The sequence below is a fragment of the Pteropus medius genome, unplaced genomic scaffold (assembly GCF_902729225.1).
Source record: "Pteropus medius unplaced genomic scaffold, Ma_sr-lr_union100, whole genome shotgun sequence".
NCBI lineage: Eukaryota > Metazoa > Chordata > Mammalia > Chiroptera > Pteropodidae > Pteropus > Pteropus medius.
In genome coordinates, this window is record NW_024346667.1 from 14,413,856 (window position 1) to 14,441,462 (window position 27,607).

At 39.4% G+C, this 27,607-nt stretch overlaps 1 protein-coding gene across 3 annotated transcripts in view; it reads right to left on the reverse strand.

The window, feature by feature from the left end:
• The window catches only part of GALNT7 (polypeptide N-acetylgalactosaminyltransferase 7), a 116,728-nt gene extending 92,465 nt beyond the window's left edge, over window positions 1-24,263 (reverse strand). For 2 of the 3 annotated variants that reach the window (XM_039876116.1, XM_039876112.1), the window contains exon 1: window positions 24,066-24,262. In XM_039876116.1, the coding sequence (XP_039732050.1) occupies window positions 24,066-24,191 (126 nt within the window). In that variant the 5' untranslated portion in view covers window positions 24,192-24,262. Of the gene's footprint in view, window positions 1-24,065 lie in introns of all 3 variants that reach the window. The other variant, XM_039876113.1, reaches the window with a different exon arrangement.
• Between the last annotated feature and the right edge of the window lie 3,344 nt (window positions 24,264-27,607).

Consider the following 27,607-nt stretch of genomic DNA (forward strand, 5'->3'; position numbering starts at 1 on the left):
ACCTTCTCTGAAACACAAACACCTCTCAAATGTACCTCTTCATATCTGGGCAAAGAATCCAATTTTAATATGCATCAATCTGATATTTAAACAACAGGAATGAATAATGATAACATTAGGAAGCAAAGCAAAGTCCAAATATGGAAAGGCCTCCGAGGTTAGGCCATTATTATACTATTGCACCATAATTGCCAAACTAATTTGTTTTCATGACAACCAAACAACAATCTTCATATTACCAACAAATAGTAGCTTTCCCTGCTCCAAATTCCAAGTTGTTTTTAGAAGGTCTTGTAGAACACATGCCATGCTTTCTTTTTAAACAACTCAAACATATTCCAACTGCAGATTCTCTCCATTATAAAAAGGTGAACTAGGAAACCATAATGAAGTTTTATGTAATGCGTTGCCCAAGAGTTCATTTTTCCTATTAAGGTATTATCAAATAATAAATATCTCATTCACATCTGAAAGCAAATAAAATAAGCAGTTAGGTTATTGGTAATTTCCATATTAACTTGAAAGCAGCTACTTTTTTGACTGTATAACATTCTAGTTTCAGGGTTTAAATTAAAATGTCAATAGAAGCCACATGGTGATGTGTATTCTTTTTCCTCCTTATTAAATCCCATGTGACATTTTTGAAAGCTTCTTTGGATTCCATGCCAGATCTAGTGCCTACTGTCTACGAGACTACATATCTGAGTAAATCAAGCATAAGTTCCTTTTCCTATTTCATCTGAGTCATCAACTTATTCAAATAGCTGTTTAAGAAGAACAATATTCATAGTAAGCATGTTATAGAAAAAGAATTCTTAACGGTTATTACAGAATGTACAAAAAGATTTGTCACAGCAAAGGCAAATAATTCCTATATTGAGAAATTATCTTCAGGATCTAATGTTCCTACAGAAGAAAATATGTTTCTGAGGGTACACTGAGACACCGAAGGCACCCGAAAGTGAAGGGGATATTTTTATGCCACTTTTATTTCTTTGAAGAATGATCTTAAGATCCTGGGGATGTTACCAGGTTTTCTCCAGAGAAGATGGAGAACCAGCTCAAGCACTACAAGGTCTTCTGGAATGGAAAGGCGTTAGATTCAGAAAACTGTTCCAAATATGAAACTCACTTCAAAGTTAGCCTGGAACTAGAGTCAATCACTCAGATCCCCTTCAATCTTTGGTAGATTGTTCTACCTACCCGGTTTTTGTTCTTCAAGTATCCTTTAAGACATAACTAAATTTAGTCACAAATACTTAAAGAGGCAAATCCGAAAGGCAGACTTTGTATTTTGGTCTTGAAATTAAAGAAAGGAAATGGCTTTATAAATACTTTATGTGTTTGTAAAATCCAATCTTATGAACAAATTGAGTTTTTATTATTAAACCAGCACTGAAATTTTAACATCTGCCACTTAACCACTGCTTCTAGGTTGAAATTTAGCTAAGGAAATCTAAGCCAGAAGTTCCCAGGCTTGCAAAACTTTTCATCAATCTCTTCAATATCAACAAAAGGTGGAGGGGACATTCTCAAGACTCAATCTGGATCCTCCTACTGCTACAAGCCAGATTACATTTATCTCCTATTAAGATAAAAACCTAATCAAAAACTCACATGAAACCACTACCAAAAGAAAGTTTAGACCCAAAACCTGATATCAGTTTCATTTTGTTACCAGCAGAAACCATCTCTCCCTTGTTTCGGAATATAATGAATTCTTAAATTTACATTCAAAGCCACAAAATATTACTGTGATTGTGAAAGCATTGGCGAAGAAAGTTCCTGACAGTTCTCCAAACACTTTTTTAAAAGTTGCAATATGGTGTATATACTAACCCTCTGGCAGTAAGATAGACTTCCTAAGTTGATAAGTAAATTGCTTTCTTTAAATTTAAATTGTCCCTTTAAACAACCCAACATATATAGAAAACATACTTCTATAAATACTTCATATTAGCATGTTATATGAAATCTGACAATAAGAACTCCAATTAGTTTACATCATTAGCCTCCTTCACTTTCTATGATCTCTCAACTTTTTTAACACTCTGTACCCTAAGAAAATACAGTAAAATAAAGTCATAAAGTAATTAGCTGAATCGTTAAAGAAATATTTAGTTGGTTCCTAGACTATCAAAATATACTAATAGGAAAGTTGAAAACTAACTCTAATTGTTTTCATTATACAATTCTATAACTTCATAAGCATATATAACACGGCAATAAATTATAAGTATTGTTAACAATTGAATATGTTTAGCCTCTTTTTAAAAGCTTAATAGTCTATAGTTTTTGGTGCAATGACCTATTTTATAAGCCACTCAGAAACCTCCCTAGTAAATGCCAGATTTCCAACTAATTAAATTCATATTCTTTAGAAACCAAGTTAACATGATACTTTTTCTTAACCAGAAAAAAAATTTTAAGCTTTGGGTTTTGGGTTAAAGCAAATGCACTACTCATTAGCGATATTTATGAAATACCAACAGTTTGGGAGGTTAGTATTCCTTTTTCTATTTAGTTGCCTTCTGTTATTCATTTACACAGAAATTTCTACAAATTTCATTTTATATATACTATATAAAGTCATATTACATATCAGTTAATGATTTGTTATTGTCAAAAAAGATCAACAAAAATCCAGTTATAGAAAAAGTTATAGAAAAAATTTCTTCGATTGTACAAAACATGCTTCATCTTCCTGATTACCGTACCTCAAAAACAAAGTTGAGGACAGATAGTGATAGAGACACAGGGACTAGGCAGCAAATTCCTGTATGTGATTTGAAGATTCTGCTCAAAAATCTTCCTCTCTGTCTTATACATGAAATTTCCGTGATAGCAATTCCTTTACATTAAAGCAGGAGTCTATTTCTCTGAGTGTAAGCTACAGAAACCCATTTAAGATAACTGGTATTTATATAAAGATTCAGACAAATGTCACATAACCTAATCTGCAGGAAGAGCAGGTGGGTCTCATAGAAATTAGAAGGTCCCCAGGCAGAAGTAGAATCTTTTTGTCTGTCTCTCCCCATAATATCTTTCATCTCTGCTTCTGGAGAGAAAGTCTACTTTCCTCCTTTCTCTGAACCTTTGGTCTGCTCTTCCTGTATTTCCCCAGGTTAGGCTGGGATAGTAGTGAAAATCATCTGTTTCCCAGTAGGTACCATTTGAAGATTTCCAAAGGTGTTGTGCACACTGAGTATGGAACAAAAACTGCTCACAAGACAGATGATGTTAATTTTGTACATAGAAGTCCTCCAAGCAAAGGAGGAACGCCATGGTTACTGCGAGAAGTTCCCAAAAGAAAAGGTGGTGTGTCCATTGCAAACTTTATTAGACTCATATTTCAAGAAGCTTCATTCAATCTGACCTGTGCAGAAAAAACATTATCTACATAACATACATGATATGGATTTGGTTTTACGTGTCTGCAAAATGTTTGTAAAAGCACTTATTTGGTTTGGGGGACCTGTTTTGATATTTTTATCATATGAAATGAGTTTCTAGTACTGAAACGTAATTTATATACTGGACAACTATCTATTTCTATATGAATAATAATCTAATAGCTATTAAAACCTTTTGTCTCACAACTAAAGTCAAGGAACCACTTCTGCTGGGATTCTCTGTGACAGGAGAAAAATTCTGAGATGTCCTACAATAAACTACAGTGGACAGGAGAATGAGAGGAAGAGACAAGAGTAGTTAACGAGATAATAGCTGCGAGCCAGCTAACAACAGACTGCTCACGTTCCTGCAGGTGCGCTGGAGCTTTGACTCAACTTCTAGACAGCTGCCCAAGAAGGAGCCGATCTCCAGATGCCACCACATCCTGTCTAAGCAAGAACTTTCAAGACGGTGGCTGCAGCCAACCAAAAGTAGTAAATATTTCTTCCTTAAGGGCTGTGCATCTACCCTAGGACTGTCCCCCGCTTCGCCTTTTCCCACTCCCCCTTATCTGTGGCCAATGTAAATTCTTTCAGAACAACTTAAATCTTTCTTCTCCAAAACATAATGTATAACATTATAAATAAAACATAATGATCCCGTCAACTCCGGGACAGCAGACATGCTGCCTTCTCCATCTGGCCCTCCTGCTGGTGGTTTAGACCTCATGCTCCAGGACCTGGTCTGTTTCTGGCTAGCATTTGGCTCAATAATCGCTTTCTTTCAGAAAAGCTTTCAGCAGTGCAAGTTTTTTGTTTAACACCTGTCTAAAAGAAATTCCTAAATATAAATGCTTAGCAAATAATGCAGCAAGATCAGTGAGGTGTGTCCCATTGGAAAGTAATATGCGGAGCATGACTGCCAATGTCAGTGTTTCATAAAATGATTACATGAGTTCCTCAAGTCTTAAAATTAAGAATGAAATGCACAATAATATTATAATAACTAAGTATAATGCCAGGTGGGTACTAGACTAATTGGGAGGAATCACTTCATAAATTATATAAGTGTCTAACCACTATGCTGTACACCTGAAACTAATATGATATTGAATGTCAACTAATTAAAAAATAAAAAGTTTTTTAAAATCAGCAAAATAAAAGGGTGGGGGAATGAAATGCAGGTCTCACTGGAGGTCATGACCAGGAGACAATCAGTATTTGTCAACTGAACAATAGCCACTAGAACAACTTGGACCTCTCTTCTTGAAAACAGTTAAGACCAGAAGCTAATCAGCAAGGCACCAAGGAGTGGTATAAAACAGGGCCTGTTCTCCAGGAACTTAAGGACCAGCTGGGAAGCAGGGCATTATAGTCATTTATAATCAAGTACACAATAAGGAACTTTTCTGAGACTGGAGACAGTGCGGTCTGAAGAGGTTAAAACTAGCTTCCGCAATATTGACACACTATAGAACTGTACGCGCAAAATTTACATACTGTTATTAACCAGTGTCAATGCAATACATTTAATTTTAAAAAAGGAAAAAAAAGAGCTTGGGAGGAGAGCTCAAAGTTGGATGGATCGGCACACTAGAGTTCTTCTGTGACTGAATCAGTGACCAGGTCAGTTTGGGAAAGATGAACTAAAATCTTAAAGTTTATTCTCTGTAGAATTTTTCAGAGCTTTTAACATACCAATGAGCACTATGCACATTTGAGGGTTTGATACAACATGCAACCTTTCTCAACCTTATTGGCCCAAGAACGCTTTTTAAAGTAACTCTTGCTAATATATCTTGGTTCACAGAACTGTGGATGAAAAGGGGGCCACATACTAAACCTGACAAGCTCAGGGGAGGCCAGCATGGTGGGTCCTACAAACCACATAGGATGGTTTGAACATAAAAATTCCAAATAAAAGCAGGTCATGGTGGATAGTCACATCCTAGGCCTATAGCTTCCTTGACAAAGTTAATCTTTTCCTTAAGTGAGCCTAATATCTTTTTGCATCTAAAATAACATACCTTTGGAATATTGGAATAATCCCCTCTTTCCAGATCCCTCAGGGCACAGCCCACTGAACCAGAGCAGGAAACCACCTCTACGTGTAAATGTTAATTATTAATTATCCTGAACCCGCCAACATAAAAGAAGCATGTGTCTCTCCATTTCTATTTAATCCCAAAGATTTCCCTGCTTTGCTTTGTCCAGCCCCCTTAATCTACCACCAATGATTTTAAATAACCCTTCTTAGGGCTCCTCCTTTGATTCTAATGTATAAAATAAGCTGCAAAACTGCCATTCTCCGGAGCATTTTCTCAATCCATTGAGATTTTGCTTCCTGGCAATTGTCATCGATTTGGCTCAAATAAACTCATAAAAATTCTCTACAGGTTTGGATGTTTCTTACGTTGACAGAAGATAGTTCAGAAAGGGCTACTGGGGTACCGAACCCTGCCTGAGAGGGCAGCCTCTGCAGTCAGCATGGGTTTGATCACTGGTTCTATCACCTACAAGGCCAAGTGATCTCAGACAAAGAGTTTAACTTCTCTAAGGTGCAAATTTCCTCATCTGTAAAATGTCAGAGTATTAAATTGTGAATATAAACATGCCTAGCAGAGGGCACAGTAAGAATTCAATACAAGTTCCTTACTAGTACTTAATGTCCACCAATAAATTTTCAAACTAGAATTCAGCTCCCTTCATGGATGGAAAGAGACAGTGCTGACCTGTTATATCACTATCCATAAGTAGAAATAAGTATGCAAACAAAATGTGTGTGTGTGTGTGTAAACTTAAGACTCAAAGACATAGAAAAAGGGAGCCCTGTCATTGTCTTGTGAAATAGGTGTAGCCCAATCATGCAGCAACTAAAAGGGCATAATTTTCATTTTTAAATTTTCATAATACGGAAAAAAATTTTTGAGAAAATCTAGAAGTGGCTGAGTTCAATCAGTAGAAAGAAAAATTATTCTTCACAGCACAGTGATAATAGGAGCAAGGTTAATAAATAAGATTACAATGTATTTACTGAGCCTCATAATTAACTCTATGGCAGTGTCTTGGATTTATTAATACTCATGAAGCAGAAGTTTAAAAGCTTTAGAGTATTCATATCCACAACTCAAAATTAAGTTGTGGACTATGCTAGAGGGAAGAATAGGAAGAGATTGAAATAAGTTAACTGCAAAGAATAATTGCTCTTCTGGCTTTGTTCTCCCTCAGATCACTTGTTTTTCTGTACTTGTTGGCTTAGCTAAGAATAGCCGAAATTAGTTTAAAGAGCACCTTTTATAACCATCTTACAAAACTCAGAATCATACTTATACTTTTTTTTAAGGAGTAGTTTCATGTGAAAAGCAATTTTGTAAATGTGGTATACACAACAATTTAGGATCTGTGTTCCCAGGGCACTAGTTATTTCTTTTTTAATCCTTAAATGTAAAAATTCTCAGATATTAAAATATCGGTTTACAAAACAGTATATATCTTAGAAAAAAAATATATATTAAAATATTTCTACAGTAAAATAAAAAAGGCAATCTACAAAGTAATATATATATATATGTGGTTTGTGACTACATATACTTAAATTTGGGCAAGGGATACCACAAACATATCATGATAATTAGTTGTAAATAGGATGGGTTATAGGTGATTTTTAGTTTCTTATTTACTTCCACTTTTTTTATATTTTTTTACAATGAACATCAGGAGAAAAGACAATACTCAACCCCTTTTCACTTATAAATCAAAATAATGAATTCATAACAAATTTGCATAACTTAATTATTTTCATTCTTTTAACCACTCTTGAAACTATGCATAAATTATTACAGTCATTCAAGAAAGAAGAGAAAGAAAGGAAAACAACATTTAAAACTACAAGTTAGACACTGTCCTAGGAGCTCTGATAAACTTAACCTTGATGGAAGCACAAGAACATTGCTATGAAGCAGATTTTACGTCTAGTTTACAGATAAGGAAAAGGAGGCTTAGAGACTTTAAGTCAATAGGCGAAGCTCACTAGAGCTATTAACAGTGTCAAGACTGGGAATTTAATCCATGTCAGAGTCCATGCGAACTTTTACTATCTAATGATGTCAGCTTTTATTTTTAATTCACCAGGTTGTCCTTGGGTAACCATATATTATCCAGTAAGGTAAATTAAACATCAATATAATTTTCCCAGGATATTAAGTATTCATGGGGATTAATATTCAGTTATCGACACAATTATTTTTAAAAAGAAAAAATATGTATGTGGTTTAGATGTCTTCATCCTTCCTCCTACTAACCCCAAAACACAAATGGCCACACGATAGCAAAGTCCTTCCTCCTTTTAGGCAGCACACTCTTCTCTTCTTTCTACACTACTCAAGCCCGAGGAAGGAATACCATAATAAATTTGTATGTACCATCTCTAAAAACCTTTTTCATTAATTACAGACTTAGTTGGTTTTTCAAAATCTCAATGAGACAGTGACAAGAAAACACCACTAAATATCAGATTATTCCAAAACCATGAGATTGCTGAATCTCTTGAACTTAAAGCGTTTGCCTTTTACTTGACCAGTAGCATACAGTTTCTTAAATAACCACAGAAACTGTTACAGTCACACAACAGCAGCAGAAGCAGGAGACAGGTAGGCTCCAAGGCTCACACAGGAAATAAAAACTTGCCCAGCAGCACAGACTTGACCACTACTTCTTGGCAACAAGCCTACAGTACGAAATCCTAAATTTAGTATTCCTGAGCTGTAGCTTGTGTTATATATCCAAAACATTTTAATTCATTACATTGACTGGGCCAGGAAGCATTTAAGCAGTATTATAAAATCATTTAATAAGTATTATAAAATCACTTGTATTCTTAGAAGATCAGGGAATTCTTTCAAGTGAAGTAACCGTAGTCATCCAAGTCCTAAATTATACTAGCTTTCCCGCTCCAAAATGAATTTTTCCACTTTTCTCTTTACAAATTATTGATCTTCACTCCTGGCAGTTAAGTTAGGCATCTAAATGATATTGTCCTTTTAAGATTCCAGGTGCCACTGAATGCACCATTCACTCTTTAAACATATTTAAAGAGGTCATGCCCACTGCTACATACTCTCACTGAGCAATGAAGACAATTCAATCAACCTAAGTCTTCTCTGAGCAAGAAGTTGTATTCCAAATGATAATGAGCAGACTGAAACAGCAAATTTCTCATGTTTTTTGCTTCTCTACAATCCAGCTGAAACATAGTGGGTTTTATTGTCTGTTGTTTTACTTTTTTTAATGTAAATCATCTATTACAAATATAGTTTTTAGATGTACACTTGTGATAATCTAAATAAAAATGACTATGAGTATCAGTCCCGGCCCATGGATTTAGAAAATAAGTAATCGAATATATAGCTAAATGGAAGGCACTAGAACTAAATCAGGCACCTGACTTAATAAGGCACTGTCTATTTTCTTACCACTTTTACCACTTAACTTGGAGAAGTGAACCAATGCTTATAGTCATCTGATGAGAGTAGTAGAAATGGAAAGTAGATTGAAACTTCAACTTTCAGAATATTAACATATCTAAGTAACAACACCGTTGTAAACTGTTGTTCATTTTTTTTAATTATCAGAAAAATGTTCCACTTAGTAATTTAAATTTGATTTGCTTTTCATCACTGCATATATGAGGCAATTTTAAATTAAGCCCATGCCAATGAAGGAAAACCTGCATTCTTTTGACAAAAGAACTCTCTTGCAAGAAAACTAAATCTCTAATTTTTCTTCCATAACTACTAGTCAATATTTCACAGGATTCAAGAGCTTCTTAAAGCATTTTGTTTAAAAAGTGAGGCATGTGAGAATTGTAGGGAGGAGGTGCATAGATATTATAGAAAGAGCATAAACTTTTTTAAAAAGTTCATTGTCTCTAATTTTAGAAATAAAATATTTTTTTTATTAGGACTGACTCATCACAAGAGTTATGGCTGTGACAGAAGACTGTGAGGCTTCTGTTATCTTTAATTAAAAAGAATTGTGTATGTTCAGAAAAACGCAATCTCTGTGTGTGTCAGAAAATTATGAGTAAACTGCTAGCCTCATCATTCAAAGGTTACATGCTGTGTGCCCAAATGGCAGGCTTGGTTTATCTAGCGACTCTGGGTCGACAAATTACATGACTGACATTTTTAACCTTGAAGAAACCATTCTCACATTTAGCACTCACTAAGACCCAAAGAAACTGACTGACCACTCAACAAATGTCTCACAATAAAAGAAAGAAATCCTCTGTCCCAAGTAAGAAAAAAATTAGTTAAATAGATTGCAGTTATTTTCACGAAGAACTGAAGGTATTGCAGGAGAGGTATCACAATTCATCAGAAAACAAAAATACTGAACAAATATCTATATATTATCTTTGCATTTACCTTAAATTTCTGCTTTTCTATAACATTAAAAATCCATTCCTTATTGTCATGACAATTTCCTTTTAGCTACTCTGCGTATTTTATCAGCCCTAAGTCATAAATCATAACACGAGACATGCTTGCTTTTAAAGTATCTGATGTTTAAGATAAAGAAGTACACGCAAATCAGAATCCATGCTTCAAGCCACTCATGTTATCGTCAGGGGGTGATCTTTGCCATCATACAACAAAGATTTTAAAATTGACTTTTCTCTTAGTGTTACCAGTTAATTCAGCACAGGTCTTATAAAACATGATTGTACCACTGTGAAGCTATTTATTAGACTCTGGTTGCATCATCTTCAATTTAGTCACAGGTACAGGATGCTCAAATAAGAGTGGCTGGCACTTTCCTGCAGTAGTAATTCATGGAAAGTGAAATGAAGCCACATCCATTAAAACATTCCTTAGATTTCTAAGAGGACGAGAGAAAAATAATCTGAGCATATCCACGTAGCATATACATATTTTGACCCATACTTCAGACGAAGCGAGCAGTTCTTTACTTGAGGCCAGGACTTGGGAAAAGGTATGGTATTTGGAGCTCTGCTGTCTTTGCAGGTTTGATATAGCTCTTCAAAAATTTCAAAGTTAACAACTGTGCTACATTTATTTTAAAATATGTGCCGTGGTTTTTTTTAGAGTCTAAACGTTAACTACGAAAAGAAGAGTAAGAGTTATCTGAATTTCATACAGAAAATGTATTATTATAAAATACCAAGGTATTTGGAAATCACCTTCTTTTAGCACATTTTTAGAATACATAATTTTAGAAAACTATTTGCTAAAAGTATTTTTCTCCTTACCACCTGCTAGGGTCTCCCTGGATTGTAAGCAAATTTATTTTAATTGACCACCACAATAAAACACTCTTCTCTAACCTTTTACAAATACTAGACTTCAAATTTCATCTGAAGCCATCATGCAGAGAGCAACAGTTAATGAAATTGCATGCCTTTATTTCTCAATTCCTTGCTTAAATGTTAAAATGTAATTATACATTTTAGGTGATCAAAATTTCCTATCTCAACAGTGATCTTTTAGCTTAAAAAATGAAACAACTCACTATAGTATAAAAAATCTGCATGTGTAAAGTAATAAGATTTCAGTCATTTCCAGGCCATTACATTAAAAAGTGCTTTGTAGTCATTTATTCTGTACCATAATTGAGAGCTTATTTGCCAAAAATCTAATGAATTTTTTATTCATTTTAAATCACCCTAGCAAGAGTTAGCAGACTTTTGAATAGGGGGTTTTAAACATTTTCTTTCAAAAGAAAAGATGTAAAACCCTGAAAACAAATTGTGAAGGTAACAAATTCTAAGTCTTACATGGGATACCTTGCTGTGTTAGAGATTAAAAGACTAATTTTGTTGGATTAAATTTTAAGAAATACAATGATCAGATTGTCTGATATGAATTGCCAGAAGACCAACAGATATATAAAAAGATGTTCACCTTCACTAGCTATTAGGGAGATGCAAATCAAAATCACAATGAGATATTGCCTCACACCTGTTAGAATGGCTATTATCAACAAGACAAGGAATAACAAGTGTTGGAGAGGATGGGGGCGGGGGAGGGAGAAACCATAACACTGCCCCTGGGAATGTAAACTGGTATGGCCACAAGGAAAAACAGTATGACAGTGCCTCAAAAAATTGAGAAGAATTACTGTATGATATAACAATCTCTCTTTTGGGTATCTAACCCAAAATTTTGAAAACATTTATCCATAAAGATATATGCACCCTTATGTTCACTGCAGCATTATTCACCATGGCCAAGACAAGGAAAAACCAAAGGTCCTATGAATGATTAAAGAAAGATGTGGTACACATGTACAATGGAATATTACTCAGCAATAAGAAAAGATGAAGTACTACCATTTGCGACAATGTGGATGGATCTCGAGAATATCATGCTAAGCAAAATAAGTCACAGAAAAAGTTGAGAACCATATGAATTGACTCATATGTGAGATACAACACTGAAAGCAACAAACGAATGAAAAAGACAAACTAACGAACAAAATCTCATCAACACAGACAACAATTTAGTGGTTACCAGAAGGAAAAGGGGGTTTGGGGAGGTAAATAAAGGTAAAGGGGGTCAAATATATGGTGACGGAAGGAGATTTGACTTTGGGTGGTGAAAACACAATGCAATATACAGATGATATATTATAAAATCGTACACTTGAAACATATAATTTTGTTAACCAATGTCATCCCAATAAATTTAATTTTAAAAATAAATTAAAATAACTGCCAGAAGAAATAATGGGGAAAAAGGGTTGGATTTAAGCCACTCCAAATAAGTGTAATTAAAACCTACACCTAATATGCCAAATACTTCAGAAAATGTCTAAGACAAGTTTTGAAGTGGCGATATAAAGTGGACCTTCGATTTCATAGGTACAGAGGCTGATATTGACAAAGAACTCCAGTATAAATATTACATGGTAAATTTTTCTAGGCAAACATTTCCCATCACAAATACCCATTTTTCACAGCAGCATTAAACAATCAAGCAAATAAAAAAAAAATCTTAATTGATTTAACTCCACTAGATTGTTCCCGAGCCATTTTTGAAATGTTTATACAAATGACTAATAATAAACTAAATCTAAATAGAAATAGAATTATATATCGTGTTCTTCCCTTTCGATTTTTATATCTGAACATCCTGTTAATCCCAAGAAAGAAGACAGCTACCAAGAAAGTCTCCTGGTGTCTAAGTGGGCTCAAATTTAAAAACAGAGCCTGGCAGCTATTTCTTAAATAGGGGCCTCTCACGCAAATGGAGCTTGGGGGTGAAGCCTGCATAAAGTTGCCTGCTTCCCGAACTGAACTGCCTGTACTGTGTTCCTGCCATCTGAGATAGGCCTTATAAAAGAATTCCTGCAACTGTATTTCAACCAATAGCAATGAGACTTTCCCAGTTCAGCCCGAGTCATGGAGCTATTATCATTAATATCTTCACTGACCAAAGTGGCTCCATTCTGACCAAGCAGAACAATGTCTTTTGGACCAATCAAATTGTGAGGAATCCTCATCTGCATAAGAGCGGACCAATCACGGACCAGGGACAGAGACTTCTCACTATACAAGTCGGCTCCCCTCCAGCTGGGAGAATGCACTATGCTTTTCCACTGAGGAATGAGGACTGTTTCCCAGGGCTGCAGCGGAAGACTTCACACCAGAGTAAAGCAAGCAGAGCAGAAGCAGCGCAGAGTAGAACCTTGCCCTAGGGCTACCTCACAGCCATGCTCTTTCATAACTCACCCATAACACTACTGAGCTGCTCCCAAGCCATGCTGTTCCACAGCCAAGCTGTATCATGATTGAGCTACTTGCAATGAATAAAGTTTCCTTCTTCATCGCACTCCAAATTGGGAATTCCTGTTAGCATCGAATTGGCACCAATGCCCATTGGTTGACTATCTAGATATCTTTGCTGTACTCTGGCAAAATGAAACTTGCATGACTCACCTAAGTATAGTAATCGTTTTGTTTTGTTCTAGGGTTTTAAGGGAACTACTTTTTCAATAATAAATGTTAATAAAATATATGAGATATCTACTTCAAATTCAACAGAATAAAATTATTTAAAGTCCAATAGTAAATGTTGAAAAGTAATGAACCTCTAGAGCACTTCAAGCATCATGGCTTAGGAACATTATTGTTCTATAAAGAATTTATCAGAAATTCTCAAGCATAAAGATTGTGCACTGCTGTTACAATATCACTTCTTAACAAGTGTTCATTCTTAAAATTCTGTAAAATTGTTCAAAAGTGTCTCATACTATATTAAGAACCTGAGACTGTTTCACTTCAATAGCTAGACTCAATGAGTTAGATTTAAAACAAAGGTTCCAGCAGGAGAAGGGTTAGGCATTCACACAGTTGTAAAAGCTACTTGCAAACCTTCCTCACATTAAAGAGACTATATTATCACAGGTTTTTTTTGGTGTTTTTGTTAAAAAGAAAATCAAGAGTCAAAGGATAATTACAGAAACGTTAATAAACAGAAATGCTGACATATCCACCTTCTCATAAAAGTGACAAAAAAAAGTCTGGCAGTTTCTCAGTTAATGTCTATTAAAAACATACTCAATTCTTTAATTAATATCAACTCTTTCTATAAGATGTACACATTACTAGTGAATATAGTTTCCTAGTAAGTACCGCAATATTTAAACACTAAACCATATTATAAATTATTTTTAAAAGTAAAAACTTAAAATGCTAAAATTATGTTTAAGCCAAATAATCAATAAGCATGTTAAGTTTGCTATTGAAGAGAGCAGCATACTTCTTGAGGTCTAAATATATTTTTAAGCCCAGGGACACAATAAAAGAATAAATATGAAAAAATGATTAGGTCATCTCTATTCTATTCTATTCTATTCTATTCTATTCTATTCTATTCTATTCTATTCTATTCTATTCTATTCTATTCTATTCTATTCTCATACAGAACTGCTCCCAATAGTATGTGATTTAATTTTAATTCATCCAGTTTAAAATATACTCGGTAATAACAAATTCCAATTGCTTTGCTTGGAAGCCTATTAGAGACTAGTTGGTATTGATATAATACTTCAGTTAATTGTAGCTTCTAGGTTCGGGAAACCAGGGTGCTCTGCAGCAAGTCTATAAACCTAATTAAGTAATGCAAAGTTAATTTTTTCCTCAAGTTTCAGTGTACCAGTTCTGATACTCAGTGAACTAAATCAGGTCTCCCTGTTGGCATGTTTAAATGCTTCTCAGGAGCAATGCTTAAAAATGCAACAAAGGCTGGGAAGCTCAGAAGAGAATTTATAATGAAAGAGAAATGAGAACATTTTTCATTTTGAAATATTCAGAATTCTTAGCAACTGAAAGTTCTTCCTTCTACAAAAAAGACTTAAGCCTTGGGTAACTGCAGCCCCAGTTGTCTCAGTGTTGCTTTCGGGATCACAGGCCGAACTAGAATTAAAGGGTAGACCTCATTTGTAAAAACTAACATTACTGAAACACTGAGCACACGGTTTTGCTATTCTGTTTTTTCTTTAAAATACACATCAGCCAAATTAATGTATTAAAAAATTAAGAAATGCCTAATTTCTCAGGATAAAATTTCTTTTCTAACTTCAAATATTAAAATGTTGTTCTAGTCGCAGCTTCACAAATCACCAGATTTCAGACTAAAAGAGTACAAAGAATGCCCTACTGTGTATTATAATACTTTAATATAATGTCTAATGTTACATATAGAATATATATTTTCACAACTACATCATTATGGTTCAACTTAAAATACACACACGCACACACACACAGTGGTGGGAGGGGAGGTAAAGGCAGAACAGATACAACTCTGAATGGGTTAAATTCCTCTCCGATAGTTACAGTTCTCCAATAAAACCCTTGCTTTACCACTTGAACTTCTTTTTCATTTGAGCCAGTTTTCCTGGGTCATCCCATTTACTGAGATGCCAATGAAGATGATACTGCAGTCCCACTCTAGACCCAAATACCATTGGTTAGTTTAGCAGGCAGGTAAACACGCTTCCACAGCCACTGACTGCATCTTTAATTAAGATCAGATCTTGCTCAAATATTGTAGCATTTGAAATTGTTGATGGTCCCACCCTTAGATAAATTATCATTGCCTATGTTTTCTAGGAGGCAATATTCTCTAAAAGATTTTACTTCTGCCTGTGCCTTCTTTCACCTCTCCCCTTCCCAGCACTTAAAACAAGGCATTTTCCATGTTTCTTTTTCCTACCCACATTTTCTTTTCCATCTACACATACTCTTAATCTACCAATCTGCTCCTTGAGCTTCAGACATCATGCTTCTGCCGATGAACTGCACTCTTTGCATCCAGTACTAATTTCTATTCTGAGTTCCATTCATCTGGTAAACACCTTCTCTTGACTATGATTGATCTGTGATCTATAAAATACCATATCCCCAAACAAAAGATAGTTTTTGTTTCACAGCCTCCCAAACTCCACATTCTCTATGTCAGTGCTTCTCAAAGTGTGGCCCTGAACCATCATCATCAGCATCACCTAGGAACTAGTTCAACATGCAAATTATCTGCCCCACCCCAGAGGTATGGAATCAGAAATTCTGGGCATGAGGCTGAGTAACCTGTGTTTTCACACATCCTCTAGGTGATTCTGATGCCTGGTGAGGTCTGAGAACCACTGCTTAAGACAGCTCTCATCCTTCCAAAGGCCTCGGCATCCTTCCTTTCCTATTCCATCCAGTCTGATTCTCCCTCCCACCAGTTACACTGGGTAATTCTACTTTCATATGATCTCTCCCTTCATATTCATTTTCCTGCTCCCTCTCCTGGTTTAGGTCTCATCATGTTCTACAGAGACATTTCCCTCCTCAGTGAAATCTAGCCTGCACTTGTTTCCAAATTATTCTTTATAGCCCAGCTTTAACCATTCACAGTGATCAATCTTTTAGGGTTCAGATTCTACGTATCTTTCTAGAGTCCTCTTTCCATTCTTCCCCTCCCCAATCCAACCTTCCAGCCATGTAGTCCCCAGGACTCACTGCAATCTTTCATCCTTTTGCATTCTGTTCCTCTGCTCCAGTGTACTCATCCCTCCACATGCCCTTTCTAAGATGGGCTCTCTGACAGCTCCCAGCCCCACAGACTAGATGCTGCTTTCTCTGTGATTCCACAGGAGATCCCAGTAGACTTACAGTTTTTGTCTCAATCACTACAATTATCTGGACCACAAACCTGTGGCCAAAAAAGATTTTTACTTTTTTTTTAATCTAGGACCATATCACATAGTGAGATAACCATACAATTTATCATCCAACCCAGAGCCCTGTGTAGATATGCGAGCTTATCAAGTACTGTACTCCCTCCAAACTCACCATGCTCCAGTCATGTTGGCCTTCTTTTTAGTCCTCAAACATTCCAGCCTCATTCCAACCTCAGGGGCTACATAATTCCTGTTCCCTCTGCCTGGAATGCTCTTCCTCAGAATTGCATTACAGGCTTATACCCTTTAAGCCTCAGCTCAACCATCACCTTCCTAAACCTTGCCCGAGTGGTCCTCTCTGCCCTTTTCTCTTTCATACTATTCTGTACTGCTTTCACAGTGTTTATTGCTATTTGAAGTGACCTATTGTCTCTGTGTCTTCCTTTCAATGTAGTCCGCAGGGTTTTTTCTGTGTTGTTAAAATCCACCGGATAGCGTCAAAAAGGCAAACTCTGAAGTCAGCCTGGGGTTGAATCCTGGCTCTACTACTTTCTAGGTAAATACCCTTGGGCAAAGAGTTCACTTCTGTGTAACTCAGTGGCCTCACTTATAAGGTGGGGATTACAACAGACTTGCATTACAGGGTTATTGTTACAATTAAACAACATAACAGGTGTAGAAGGCTTACCTGGCACAAAGGATTCAAAGTATGTTCAATCTATTATGTTGCTAAGAGTACTTATCACACTATGGTATCTTCAGTGCCTAGAGCAACAGATAGTACTTAGATATTCAACATTTAAAATATTTGTTGAGTGAATTTGGTGAATCAAGAGTTGACGAAAAAATAAATGTCACGACTCCTCTTCAAAACTTCCAGAAAGCTTCTCTAACAGTGCTGAATAAAACTCCAACCCAGTTCCCTACCACTTAATTCCCTACAAAATGTGGCCCAAACTTACTTTTCCAATCTTAAATTCCACCACTTTTCACTAGCAAACCAGACTCTGGTCTCACCATACTCCTTTAGTCTAGAATGTTTTTCCCTTCATCTCTACCTGTCCAAATCCCCCTGACGCTCCAGGTGTGGCCAAATGCCATGCTCTTCGCTTTTGCCTCTGAATATTCACCTCCTACAGCTGTATGAGAATCTCCTTTTTTATGACTGTTACATATTCATACGGTTACCTCGCTTATGACAGATCGGAGACTGTGTTCTTGTGTCTCCAGCACCCAGTACAGGGAGAAAGCCCTCAGTGCATTATTCTGAGTAGATGAACGGTTGGAGGTTGGGAGGTACTGTAAAAAGGCCTGACTTTATGTACCAAAAGAAAATTGCTATTATTATAGACACAACACCTACTTGTGGTTATTAGGTCAAGATCTGAGTAACACCATTATGATGTCAAAATTTTCTAACTCCTCCACTGTATGGTATAGCATCTCCAATGCCTAGAGCAATGGATGGCAATTGGGTAAATGCTCAATAAATATTTGAAATATTTGTTATGTGAATGAGTCCATGTTTATAGCTCCCAATTGTTACAGAGAATTCGGTCCATAGTTAATACATATTCCACCTTCTCATCCTTTTCCCTCTTCCATCATACATAATCTAACTATAAATTCGTGTCTTTTAAAGCCTCAAGCTATGCCCATTTTATTCTAGAAACTTTAAATTCTATATATAATTACTTTTCTCCTTCTGTAAGACTGTACATTCATTCCTCAGGAATGAAAACCAGAATTCAGAATGTGAACAAAAACAATGATCTCGGTTAAAGTTGAATGATCACAATCATTTTCCTACATTCAATAACTATACAAGTCTTGCCGACCAATACCAATATTGTTTACAAATGGCCCAAGCTCAGAATTTGGATTTTCATTCATGATGCATTATTTTCCCTCACTTTTGTCTCCAATTTACTATTGAACGATCTAGTGCGGCTTATACTAAACCCAAATGGTGGCCCACACCTTATCTCCCATTCCATGCAGCTAGCCTAATTCACAAAAGTTATTCAAATTCAACTGTCAAACAGTTTTTATTCTTTACTAATGACTGCACTCTCCCTGAATGGCTTTTCTAAATCAATGGCTGCTAACGAAACATATCCCTGTGGTAGCTCTCATAATGTTTCCTTATATTGCTTGGATGAAGGAAGAGGGGAAGGAACCTAGGCTGCACAGAGTATTGCATCTTTTAATTCAGCTAGGATGTGATCTCTTGAGAGCAGGGACTGTTACTTCAGGTATTCCTGATATTTCCCCACGGAGTCTTACTGGGGGGGAGGCAGCGGGGTGGTGGTTTGGTGGTAACAGAACAGATGTCTAACTTTCAACCACTAATTGGGAAGAATTTCCAGAGAATTGAGGGAGACAGCAATTCTTAGAAATGTTTGAATTTCCAGGGTGTCCTGACCTACGGGAGAGTCATAATTGAATGGTTCAGTACCTTAGGAGATGGAGGCGATACTCCATGAGCAGGAAATATGAATCCCGCCTCCAAAGGACTCAGTTGGTGGTTTACAGGCCCCTTTAAGGAACATGAAGACTTCTAATTCCCGATCCAGAAGCATATATGTGTACACAAAAGTCTGCATGAATTTTAAGAGGTCTATAAAGCCCGGATTTCTTAGACTTAGTAATGGGAGAGTTTCTTGTTCTGGGTGGGGAAAGACGGCAAAACAGAAGAAGTCAGAGGCATTTCACCCAGGGAACTGAGACAGCAGTGACCATTTAAGACTTCAGATATAATACACTTTTGCTAAGTGATAGTTTCATCCATAACAGTATAAATGGAGCTTCCATTTGACATAAAATCTCATGGTCAAGGGAAGAGTTTTTCAGGTTGTAACCAATCAGCTCTAAGATAAAATGGCTTTGGTAAGGTGGAACTTGACTGTGACAGAGTAATCAATTCAGTCGTTTGTCCTCATTTAAACGATACTTCTTTCAACCGGTCCTAGCTTGATTATCACACAAAACTCTTCCTAGAAATGGTTCCTGAATTAGTCCTACTATGTATGCTCTGAACCTAAGTGGCTGCGATGGTTTGATTAAAGCAGGAACTGCACAATCATCAGTTTACATGCAGCTTCTCACCAGTACTGAATTTGCCATAATAGAACCACTGAAGATCTTTGAACATTCCCATTACAATCTTTATTTTCAGAGGCTTATGATTCAATTTTAAACACTCACTCAGGGATAAATCTGGAAGAAACTATAATTTATTTAAAGGAACTTTTTGTACTTTGCCAAGTGCTAAACAGATGGTCTTAATAAATGCTGACCTTAAGATATCCAGAGGACAAAGCCTAAAAAATAATAAGCTTTGCCATAATCATAAAATACAACATAAGAATGTATGAAATCTGTCTTCAGAACTTTCAGTAATGTAACAAATAATCTATCATCCTAAGCCTCCTGACACCTTGTTCTCCTTCAATCCCACAACCAGTCACCTATTCCTGATGCCTTTGCATCTTTATAGCTCTTGAATCAATTTACTTTTCTCCACTTCCACTGTCACCACGCCAATCCAAGCAACATCATGTCCCACCTAAACTACTATGACCTCCAGCAGGGCTCCTATACTATCTGTTCTTGCTCTAAACCAATTCATACTTTCTGCAGGCAGCCAGCATGATCTTTTCAAAACACAAATCTGATCACAGTTCTTTCCTACTTAAAACTCCGTTACTAGCTTTGCCACTGCTCTAAAGACCTAATCCGAAGCGTGGTGTACAAGACCCATACTTACCTTTGCATCTTCACTCTACCTCTCCTCTCACTCTCCATACTCTAACTATACTGATCTTCCAGTTCCTCAGTTCACCATGCTGCTTCCTACGTACGACCTTTGCACATACTTCTCCCTCTCAGGAGTGCCCCGCTCCAAACCCCACTTCAACAACTACTCTTCTTGAAATTTTCAGATTTCAACTCAAAAGTCATATATTCAGGTAAGGCTTTAATGAACAAGCTCTCCATTTTCTTACCCACCCCCTCCACCACATGGATTTTCTTAACAGAATGTAGTACAATTTTTTATTTATTGATTTGTAGAGTCTTGATTGTGTTTGTGTGTGTATGTTTCACCAGACTGCAAGATCCATAAGGTTAGGAACAAGAATGTTTCCTCAACAACTAGCACTGGTACATAGTAGGCACTCAAAAATGTTTGTTGAATAAATAAAATTGTATAAAACAGACTATGATTTGAACAGTAAAATCACTTTTCACACCATTCACCTCAGAAAAATAGCAAGAGACCCAGAGATAGAAGGGAGATAAGAAATGTGTTTCTCTTCTCCTGACCATGGATCATGCATTTTGCAATACTGCCTGGACTGATCTAAAGCAAGGAAGTGGTCCAGGTGAAAAAAGGACCAAGTTGCAACAGCCTTCAGTGCCTGGAACACTGCCAGTACAAGGAAAGAAGTGGCTGAGGGTGGAACCATGAGTATAAGCTTGCCAGTGTAGAGGTAGGACCTATATTTGATAAGCTGGATATTCCTAGTCTATCTCAGGCCATTTACAGGGATCCAAAAAAAAAAAAAAAGTCCCTATGTGGATCAGCATTATAGGAGACAGGTGTCTCACAGAGGGGGGTGGTGTCTGCAATCACAATCACAGAATCAGAGGGGTAAGGGAAACTGGGGAGTCAGAATCCACCAGTCGCAATCTTTCCTAAAGATGTTCTAATGCTTTTTATCAGAATCTCTTAAGTTAGTTTTCAATAAAGAGAGGCAACGGTCCCTTTATTTATGCTCTGATAATTTATAAGCTATACCTTAGTTACTACTTGCCTGTGAAGTTAATAAAAGGGTTTGGCTTTCCTGATCCATAAGCATTCTTTTTAATGTTAAGTATGTTTGAAAGTCTTAAAGTTACCTTGTCTTTGGCAAATGACAGAAGTTACATGGAATCCACTGACAAACTATCAAATACAGTCATGCTTAATGACGAATGAGAATACCTTCTGAGAAATCCTTAGGCGATTTCATCGTTGTGCGAACATCAGAGTACACTTACACAAACTTAGATGGCCTAACCTACTACACACCTAGGCTATATGCTGTAGCCTATGGCTCCTAGACTACAAGCCTGTACAGCATGTTACTGTACAAAGCAACATGACATTAAATCAAGCACGAAAAAATGGTGCAATCAAGAGACTTGGTAAACAGGAGACTATAAGGCTGCTGCCAGTATAACACAACATACTGTTTTACAGCAAACTTTTTTTATAAGTAGAAAGAATACATTCTAAAATAATGATAAAAAAGTATAGTATAAAACCAATAGGTTTTTATTATCAAGTATTATGTACTACACATAATTGTATGGACTATACTTTTACGACTGGCAGTTAAATAGGTTTATTTACACCAGCATCACCACAAACGTGAGTGTGTTGCATTGTGACACAATGGCTACATCGTTAGATGACAAAAATTTTTCAGTTCCATTATAATCTCATAGGACCACCGTTATATACATGGTCTCTGCTTGACCAAAAATGTTGTTATGCAGCACATGACTAAGACCAAAAATCAAGATTAACACCACCTCCTACAGCTATTAAATGGGCATTGTGGCTTAGTACTTATTTATCAGCACAAATAAAATGTGTCAAGATTTGGGTGTTGGTGCTGATGCTGGACCACCTCTTTAGAAGACTTGTCATCTAACTGTGGAACATTCTGAACATGGCTAGTTTTGTCCGTTTTCAACTTCTCCCAGAAAATGCGATTTTAACATTTCCAGCTCTTTGTAAAGCACCATTTGACTTAAAACTACTGTCTCAAACATTTGCACAATATTTAGTTATCTTCTGTCAGTAAGGCATTTTGAAAGTAAAAATCATAAAAAGGTCACCACCACTCCATGAGAATCAAGAAGCTTAAAACCACACACACTGAAAAGGAAAAATTGGTACTTTTTTTTATGACCTTTAACTTAGATGACTTGGATGGGAATCCACCCCAAATATTATAAAGAGATTCCAGTGCAATAGACTACACATACTAGAACTTGCAGGTAAATCTAGTATCATATAAGGCAGGAAACGATAAGGAAGTCTCTTCCTAGGATTCTTATTCAAGATTCTTATTCTCACTCAGTTTTCTGATACTAATTTTCCAGAAGGTAAATTAAAGATCACACAGATGCACTGCGGACAACATTTGCAAAAGGCAATTAACAGGGCACAAGTCCTCCCACGGCCTGAACTTCTCACGCCCTCCCTTCCCCTCAAGGGCAGCCGGCCTAGGGAGAGATCCCAGGCTCCGGGATTACGAAGGAGGGGAGCGGGTCCGGCTGGAGGCCGAGGCCAGGCGGGGTCCAGGAAGCCGCCGTCGCCGCCGCGGCCCCTCCCGGCGCGGCTCCCGGTAACTAATGTTCCGAGGCGCCTGACTAAACCCTCCGAAGCAAGGGAGTGTCAAAGCTAACACCCGAGCCTTGGGTGGCAGACAAATGCGTCCCAGCGGAGGCGCCGGGCGCTCGGCGACCCCACCCCCACCGCCGGCGTCGGGCCGAGTGAGCAGGCGGCCGGCAAGGAGTGGCGGGGCGCGGGCGCAAGTTAGTTTCCGGCCGAGCAGCCCTGCCGCCGCCCGAGAAGGGGCGCCAGCCCCACGGCCCCCGGACAGCGCCGGGAGGGCGACGCCGCCCGGGTAGAGGGGGATTCCCTGGAGTAGCCGGGACGCGGCCGCGGGCCGGCCGGCGACGCCCCTCCGCCGCCGCCCCTCCCCTGGCCATGGAAGCGAGAGGACGCGCCGGTCCCGCGCGAGGCCTCGGCCGCACGTCGCGCCCCGTCCCCGGGCCACCGGAGTTGAGGGGGAGGCGGCGCTCTCCGCGAGGCCGGGAGGCGGGGCGCCATCTCTCTCCCGCTCGCGGGCAGGCGGGCCGGCTGGGGGCGCCGCGGGCTGCGGGCGCCCCCGGACGGCGCGGTGGCGGGAGGGAAGGCGGACCGAGGGGCCTGGCCCGGACCGGGGATGGCAGCGGCGGCATCTCGCCTCCTCCAGGCCTGCCCGCGCCACAGGCCGCAGCCCGGACCCGCCCGCGCCCCCGGGCCGCCAGCGCGGCGGTCCCAGCACTGAGGGGCCGCGGGCTGAACGGCCGCGCCGCCGCCTCGCACCGGCGCCGCGCTCTCCCCCCGCTCCGCCCAGCAGCCCCCGCGTGGAGCGCGGCCGCCGCAGCCGCAGCTGCAGCCGCAGCGCGGGGAGCGGCGGCGGGGCCCGGGGCGGGGAAGCGCGGGAGGAAGGGGCGGCGAGGGGGCGGGCCGGCGGCGGGCGGCGGGGACGGAGAGCGCGGGGCTCGGCGCCCCCGACCGGCCCCCGCGGCGCCGGCGCCACCTGCGGAGCTGCGGCGCCAACGCCGCGCCCGACCCCGCCGCCCCCGGCTCCCGCCACTCGCGCGCGCGAACAAAACAAGTTGCAGGTCGCCGCCGCCGGAGGGGGCGGGCGGGTCACTCACCCTCCTTCCGATCAGCGGGCTCGGGTCGTCCAGCCGCGGGGACAGGGAAGACCAGAGGACCACCAGCCCCACGAAGCTTCCCACCACCAGCAAACTGCGTAAGATGAACCCAATCTTCAGCCTCATCTTCCTCCGGCGACGAGAGACACACCGCCGGGCGCAGCCGCCGCCACAGCTCTCCCCTCCCTCCTTCCCCCTCCTCCGGCTCTCCTCCTCCTTCCCCCACCCCTGCCGCTTCGGCTGCCGCCCTCTCCGCTGCCTGCCCTTTCCAGCTCCAGATCCGGAACTCCCCTCGTCTGCGGCTTCCCCGGGCTCTCCCCCGCCCCACGCCCTCACGACCGCCCAGTCAGGACGCTCACGCGCTGCAGACGCCCCTGATCATCGACATCACTGGTGTCAACCGACTCGTTAGCATAAACTCTCTAAACTGGCCTTTCTGTCTACCTGCCCCTTTCCAGATCTGCAGTCCCCTTCTCTCCCCCACTGTCCACTTGAACCTCCTTCGCAGCCCCCTGTTACCTTGTAACTAACTTACACTTTCCCCAGGTCTGGTCCTTAGCCTTAGCCTTTGCCCCACAGCTCAGCTCTTAAAGCTTCTAGATTTCCAAACTTTTATTGCAATTATGGGCCATAACTCTGTCCTTACACCCGTGCTCTCCAGGGTCATTCGGCCCGTAGCCCCCTTCTGCGGCCACGGAGCGGCTCTGGCCCCTTCTTCCTTTCTTATGCCCACTGCCCGAGCCCCCCGCCGCTAGGCTTGCAGGAAGCAAACCAGGAAGTCAGGGCTACCGCCGCCGCCGCCGCAGCAGCAGTAGCAGCGGCAGCTCCACGTGGCTGGTTTATAGCTGGGAGGATTTTTTTCTTATTGATTGTTCTTGCTTTTTCACACGGCTCCTTAAGGAGGTGGATTTGTAACCGAAAGGCCCAGGTGAGATGTGCAAATATCACTGGACAGAAGGAGCTCACTTAGAAAGCCAGTACTTCACTTTCTCTTAAGCTAATTAGAAGAAAGCCAGTCTTATGCCAATAAGTAATATCAACCTTGTGTGTGGGTTGGTAAATTTCTGTTCCGAGGACCTGATTTTTTGCCACTTGCTGGAGGTTGCTTGAGTTCTGTTTTTCAAACGCCTTTTCTGCTTGAGACATAAATTGTACGGGAAAAGATATTGACAAACGTTTAGCCAAATGCCGCACCCAGAGGAAATGATTTTTGTGCCCTATCTCCCAATAAAGATGTCAATTACTTTACCGAATCTCCAAGTGTATGTAATTACGTTGTCAGTGTACCATATCCTGCACTGCCTAATTTAAGTTGAACCAGGTCTTTAATATCCTAAGTTTTAGGAGGATGAGAGTTGATCCTTTTTCCTAATATGTCATATTTGCAAGTACTTTAAAACAAGTAAAACCTGCTTATTTGAAGTTTTAGAATGAAATAGAGAATTTGAATCATTAAGATAGATAACGAATAGTACCAAACTAACTTCATGTGCTTCATTGTTTGGGTTACACTACCTTGAATATTGGGGAATTCTATAAATACCATCATTTCAGAATTTCCACAAAATATTTGAAGTGGTATCCTGGTGAACAACATGAGGAAATGTAGACTGGATGACAGTATAGTTAACTGTAGTCTTGGTTGGCTGAATAAGTACACAGTATTTTGTAAAAGCCCAAGATAGAGCACCTCGAAGAGGGGGTATCAGGTGTCTAACACAGATTACTACTGAGCATTTTATCAGCCACTTAAGTTAAAAACCAGTTGCTTTTAGTATAAAATAAGGGAGACTGCTGAAGACCTTTTTTGGTTAGAAACATCTGGAATACTTAACTGATAAACTGTTGAACCTGATGGATAATATAGAAAGCTAATTCCACACTCCTGGGTGATGACCCAGGTCAATGTTGGGACCTAGGAATCACCTGTTAAGAAGTACTCTGGTGATTCTGACCCAGGTAATCTGGGCTCCACCTTCGAAGAGACCCTGAAAGGAAGGGTTGCTTCAGGAAAGATTTATTTATATAACTTTGGAAGGCAATAATAGAATCATTTGTGGACCCCACTTGAGCTGTGTAGAAATGAAGAGGAGTCCTTTGCAAAGTAGGCAGTCCCCTAGACAGAGACTAGGCTTGAAACCAGTGACCACCAAGAGATCTTACCCTGATCGTATGAGGGAGTAATTCCAGTTGAAACCCGGGGAAGTCCACCAGAAGTAATTAAACCTTTCATTTGTGCTCTAATTTTCAGTCAGAAGAGACAGGTTTTTATTACTAAGAAAATAGGAAGCTCTATTTTTACTCGTGAGCATGGTTGGGCAGATATGAAAATTGAAAGTGGTACTTATCACTAAAGTGATTGGAATGGGTTTCTTGCATAAATGGTATTTTGAGAATATTCTGTCACACCCCTTTAGTTCTAGGCATAAATTTAAAATATGTGTGATAGGACACAAAGTTAGACATTGAGAAATGGGTGTATTGTTGTAAAAGCCCATGTTTCTCTGAGTCCTAACAATGCTTAAAAGAAACAAAATATAACAATATATGCCAGCTGCAACATTTGCAGATCTGTAGAGTTAACACAACTATTTAGAAAATGAGGAGCTACATTCAAAGTTTAGGTCAGGGTCAGTCACTCAACTTCTTTGAACCAAGGACTCAACTGCCAAGTAGTGATTACAATATTCACCTCAAAAGGAATAATGGAGGTCAAGTACATAGGCACATATAAAGTATAGATAATGTGATGAGCAAGCCTTAGTTGCTATGGGTATAATCCTTTTTTCTTTTTTTTTTAAATGAATGCTATAGTTGTCATATGACAGGGATTGTTATGCTGGAATACTTTGAGTTTGTCTAACCCATGGTCCACTGAGGAAGAAGGTAGAACTGAATTAGAGAGACATAGCAGATGGCCAGGCGAGCATTGTCTTCTGCCAAGTTATGGGGTCATGTGGTGGATATGACATGGTACCTTTAAGGAGGAGGTCAGCTGGGGGCTCAGAAGCAAGGTAATGGGAGGGAAGAGAGTTTTTTGAGTATATACAAGATACCTCACATTTGTTATTTAATCTATACACTATCAGAGTTAGATTGGTATTAGTGTTTTCAAGCTGGGATTCAAAGCAGGTCTTTATAACCTCAGAATTCTTGCCATTAGGTACAAACTCCCTTCAAGCTGTATTGGCCTCTGGGCCTTGAGTATGATGAATACGGGCTCTCAGACAGTATGCAAAAGATCAGGGACTAAAGATTTGTTAGTTTTTTCATTCTTCCCCATGCCTGCTCCATTAAAGGGAATCCCACCAAAAGGAATTGCGCCCATTCTTGGGCTGCAGTGTGAAAGTGTAGTGCACTCCCCGGGGACTTCACCACTTCCTTTCTTTATGCCACAGCCAAGCTGAACTTCTGAGTTTCTATCTTGAATTCCCTTTCCTCCAGGCTTTTGTACAGGGAGTTCTTTTTGCCTGAAATGACATCTTAACACAAAGCTTTCCCCCCACTCCCTCCCATGTCCCTAACCCCCACATCCCTCCCCA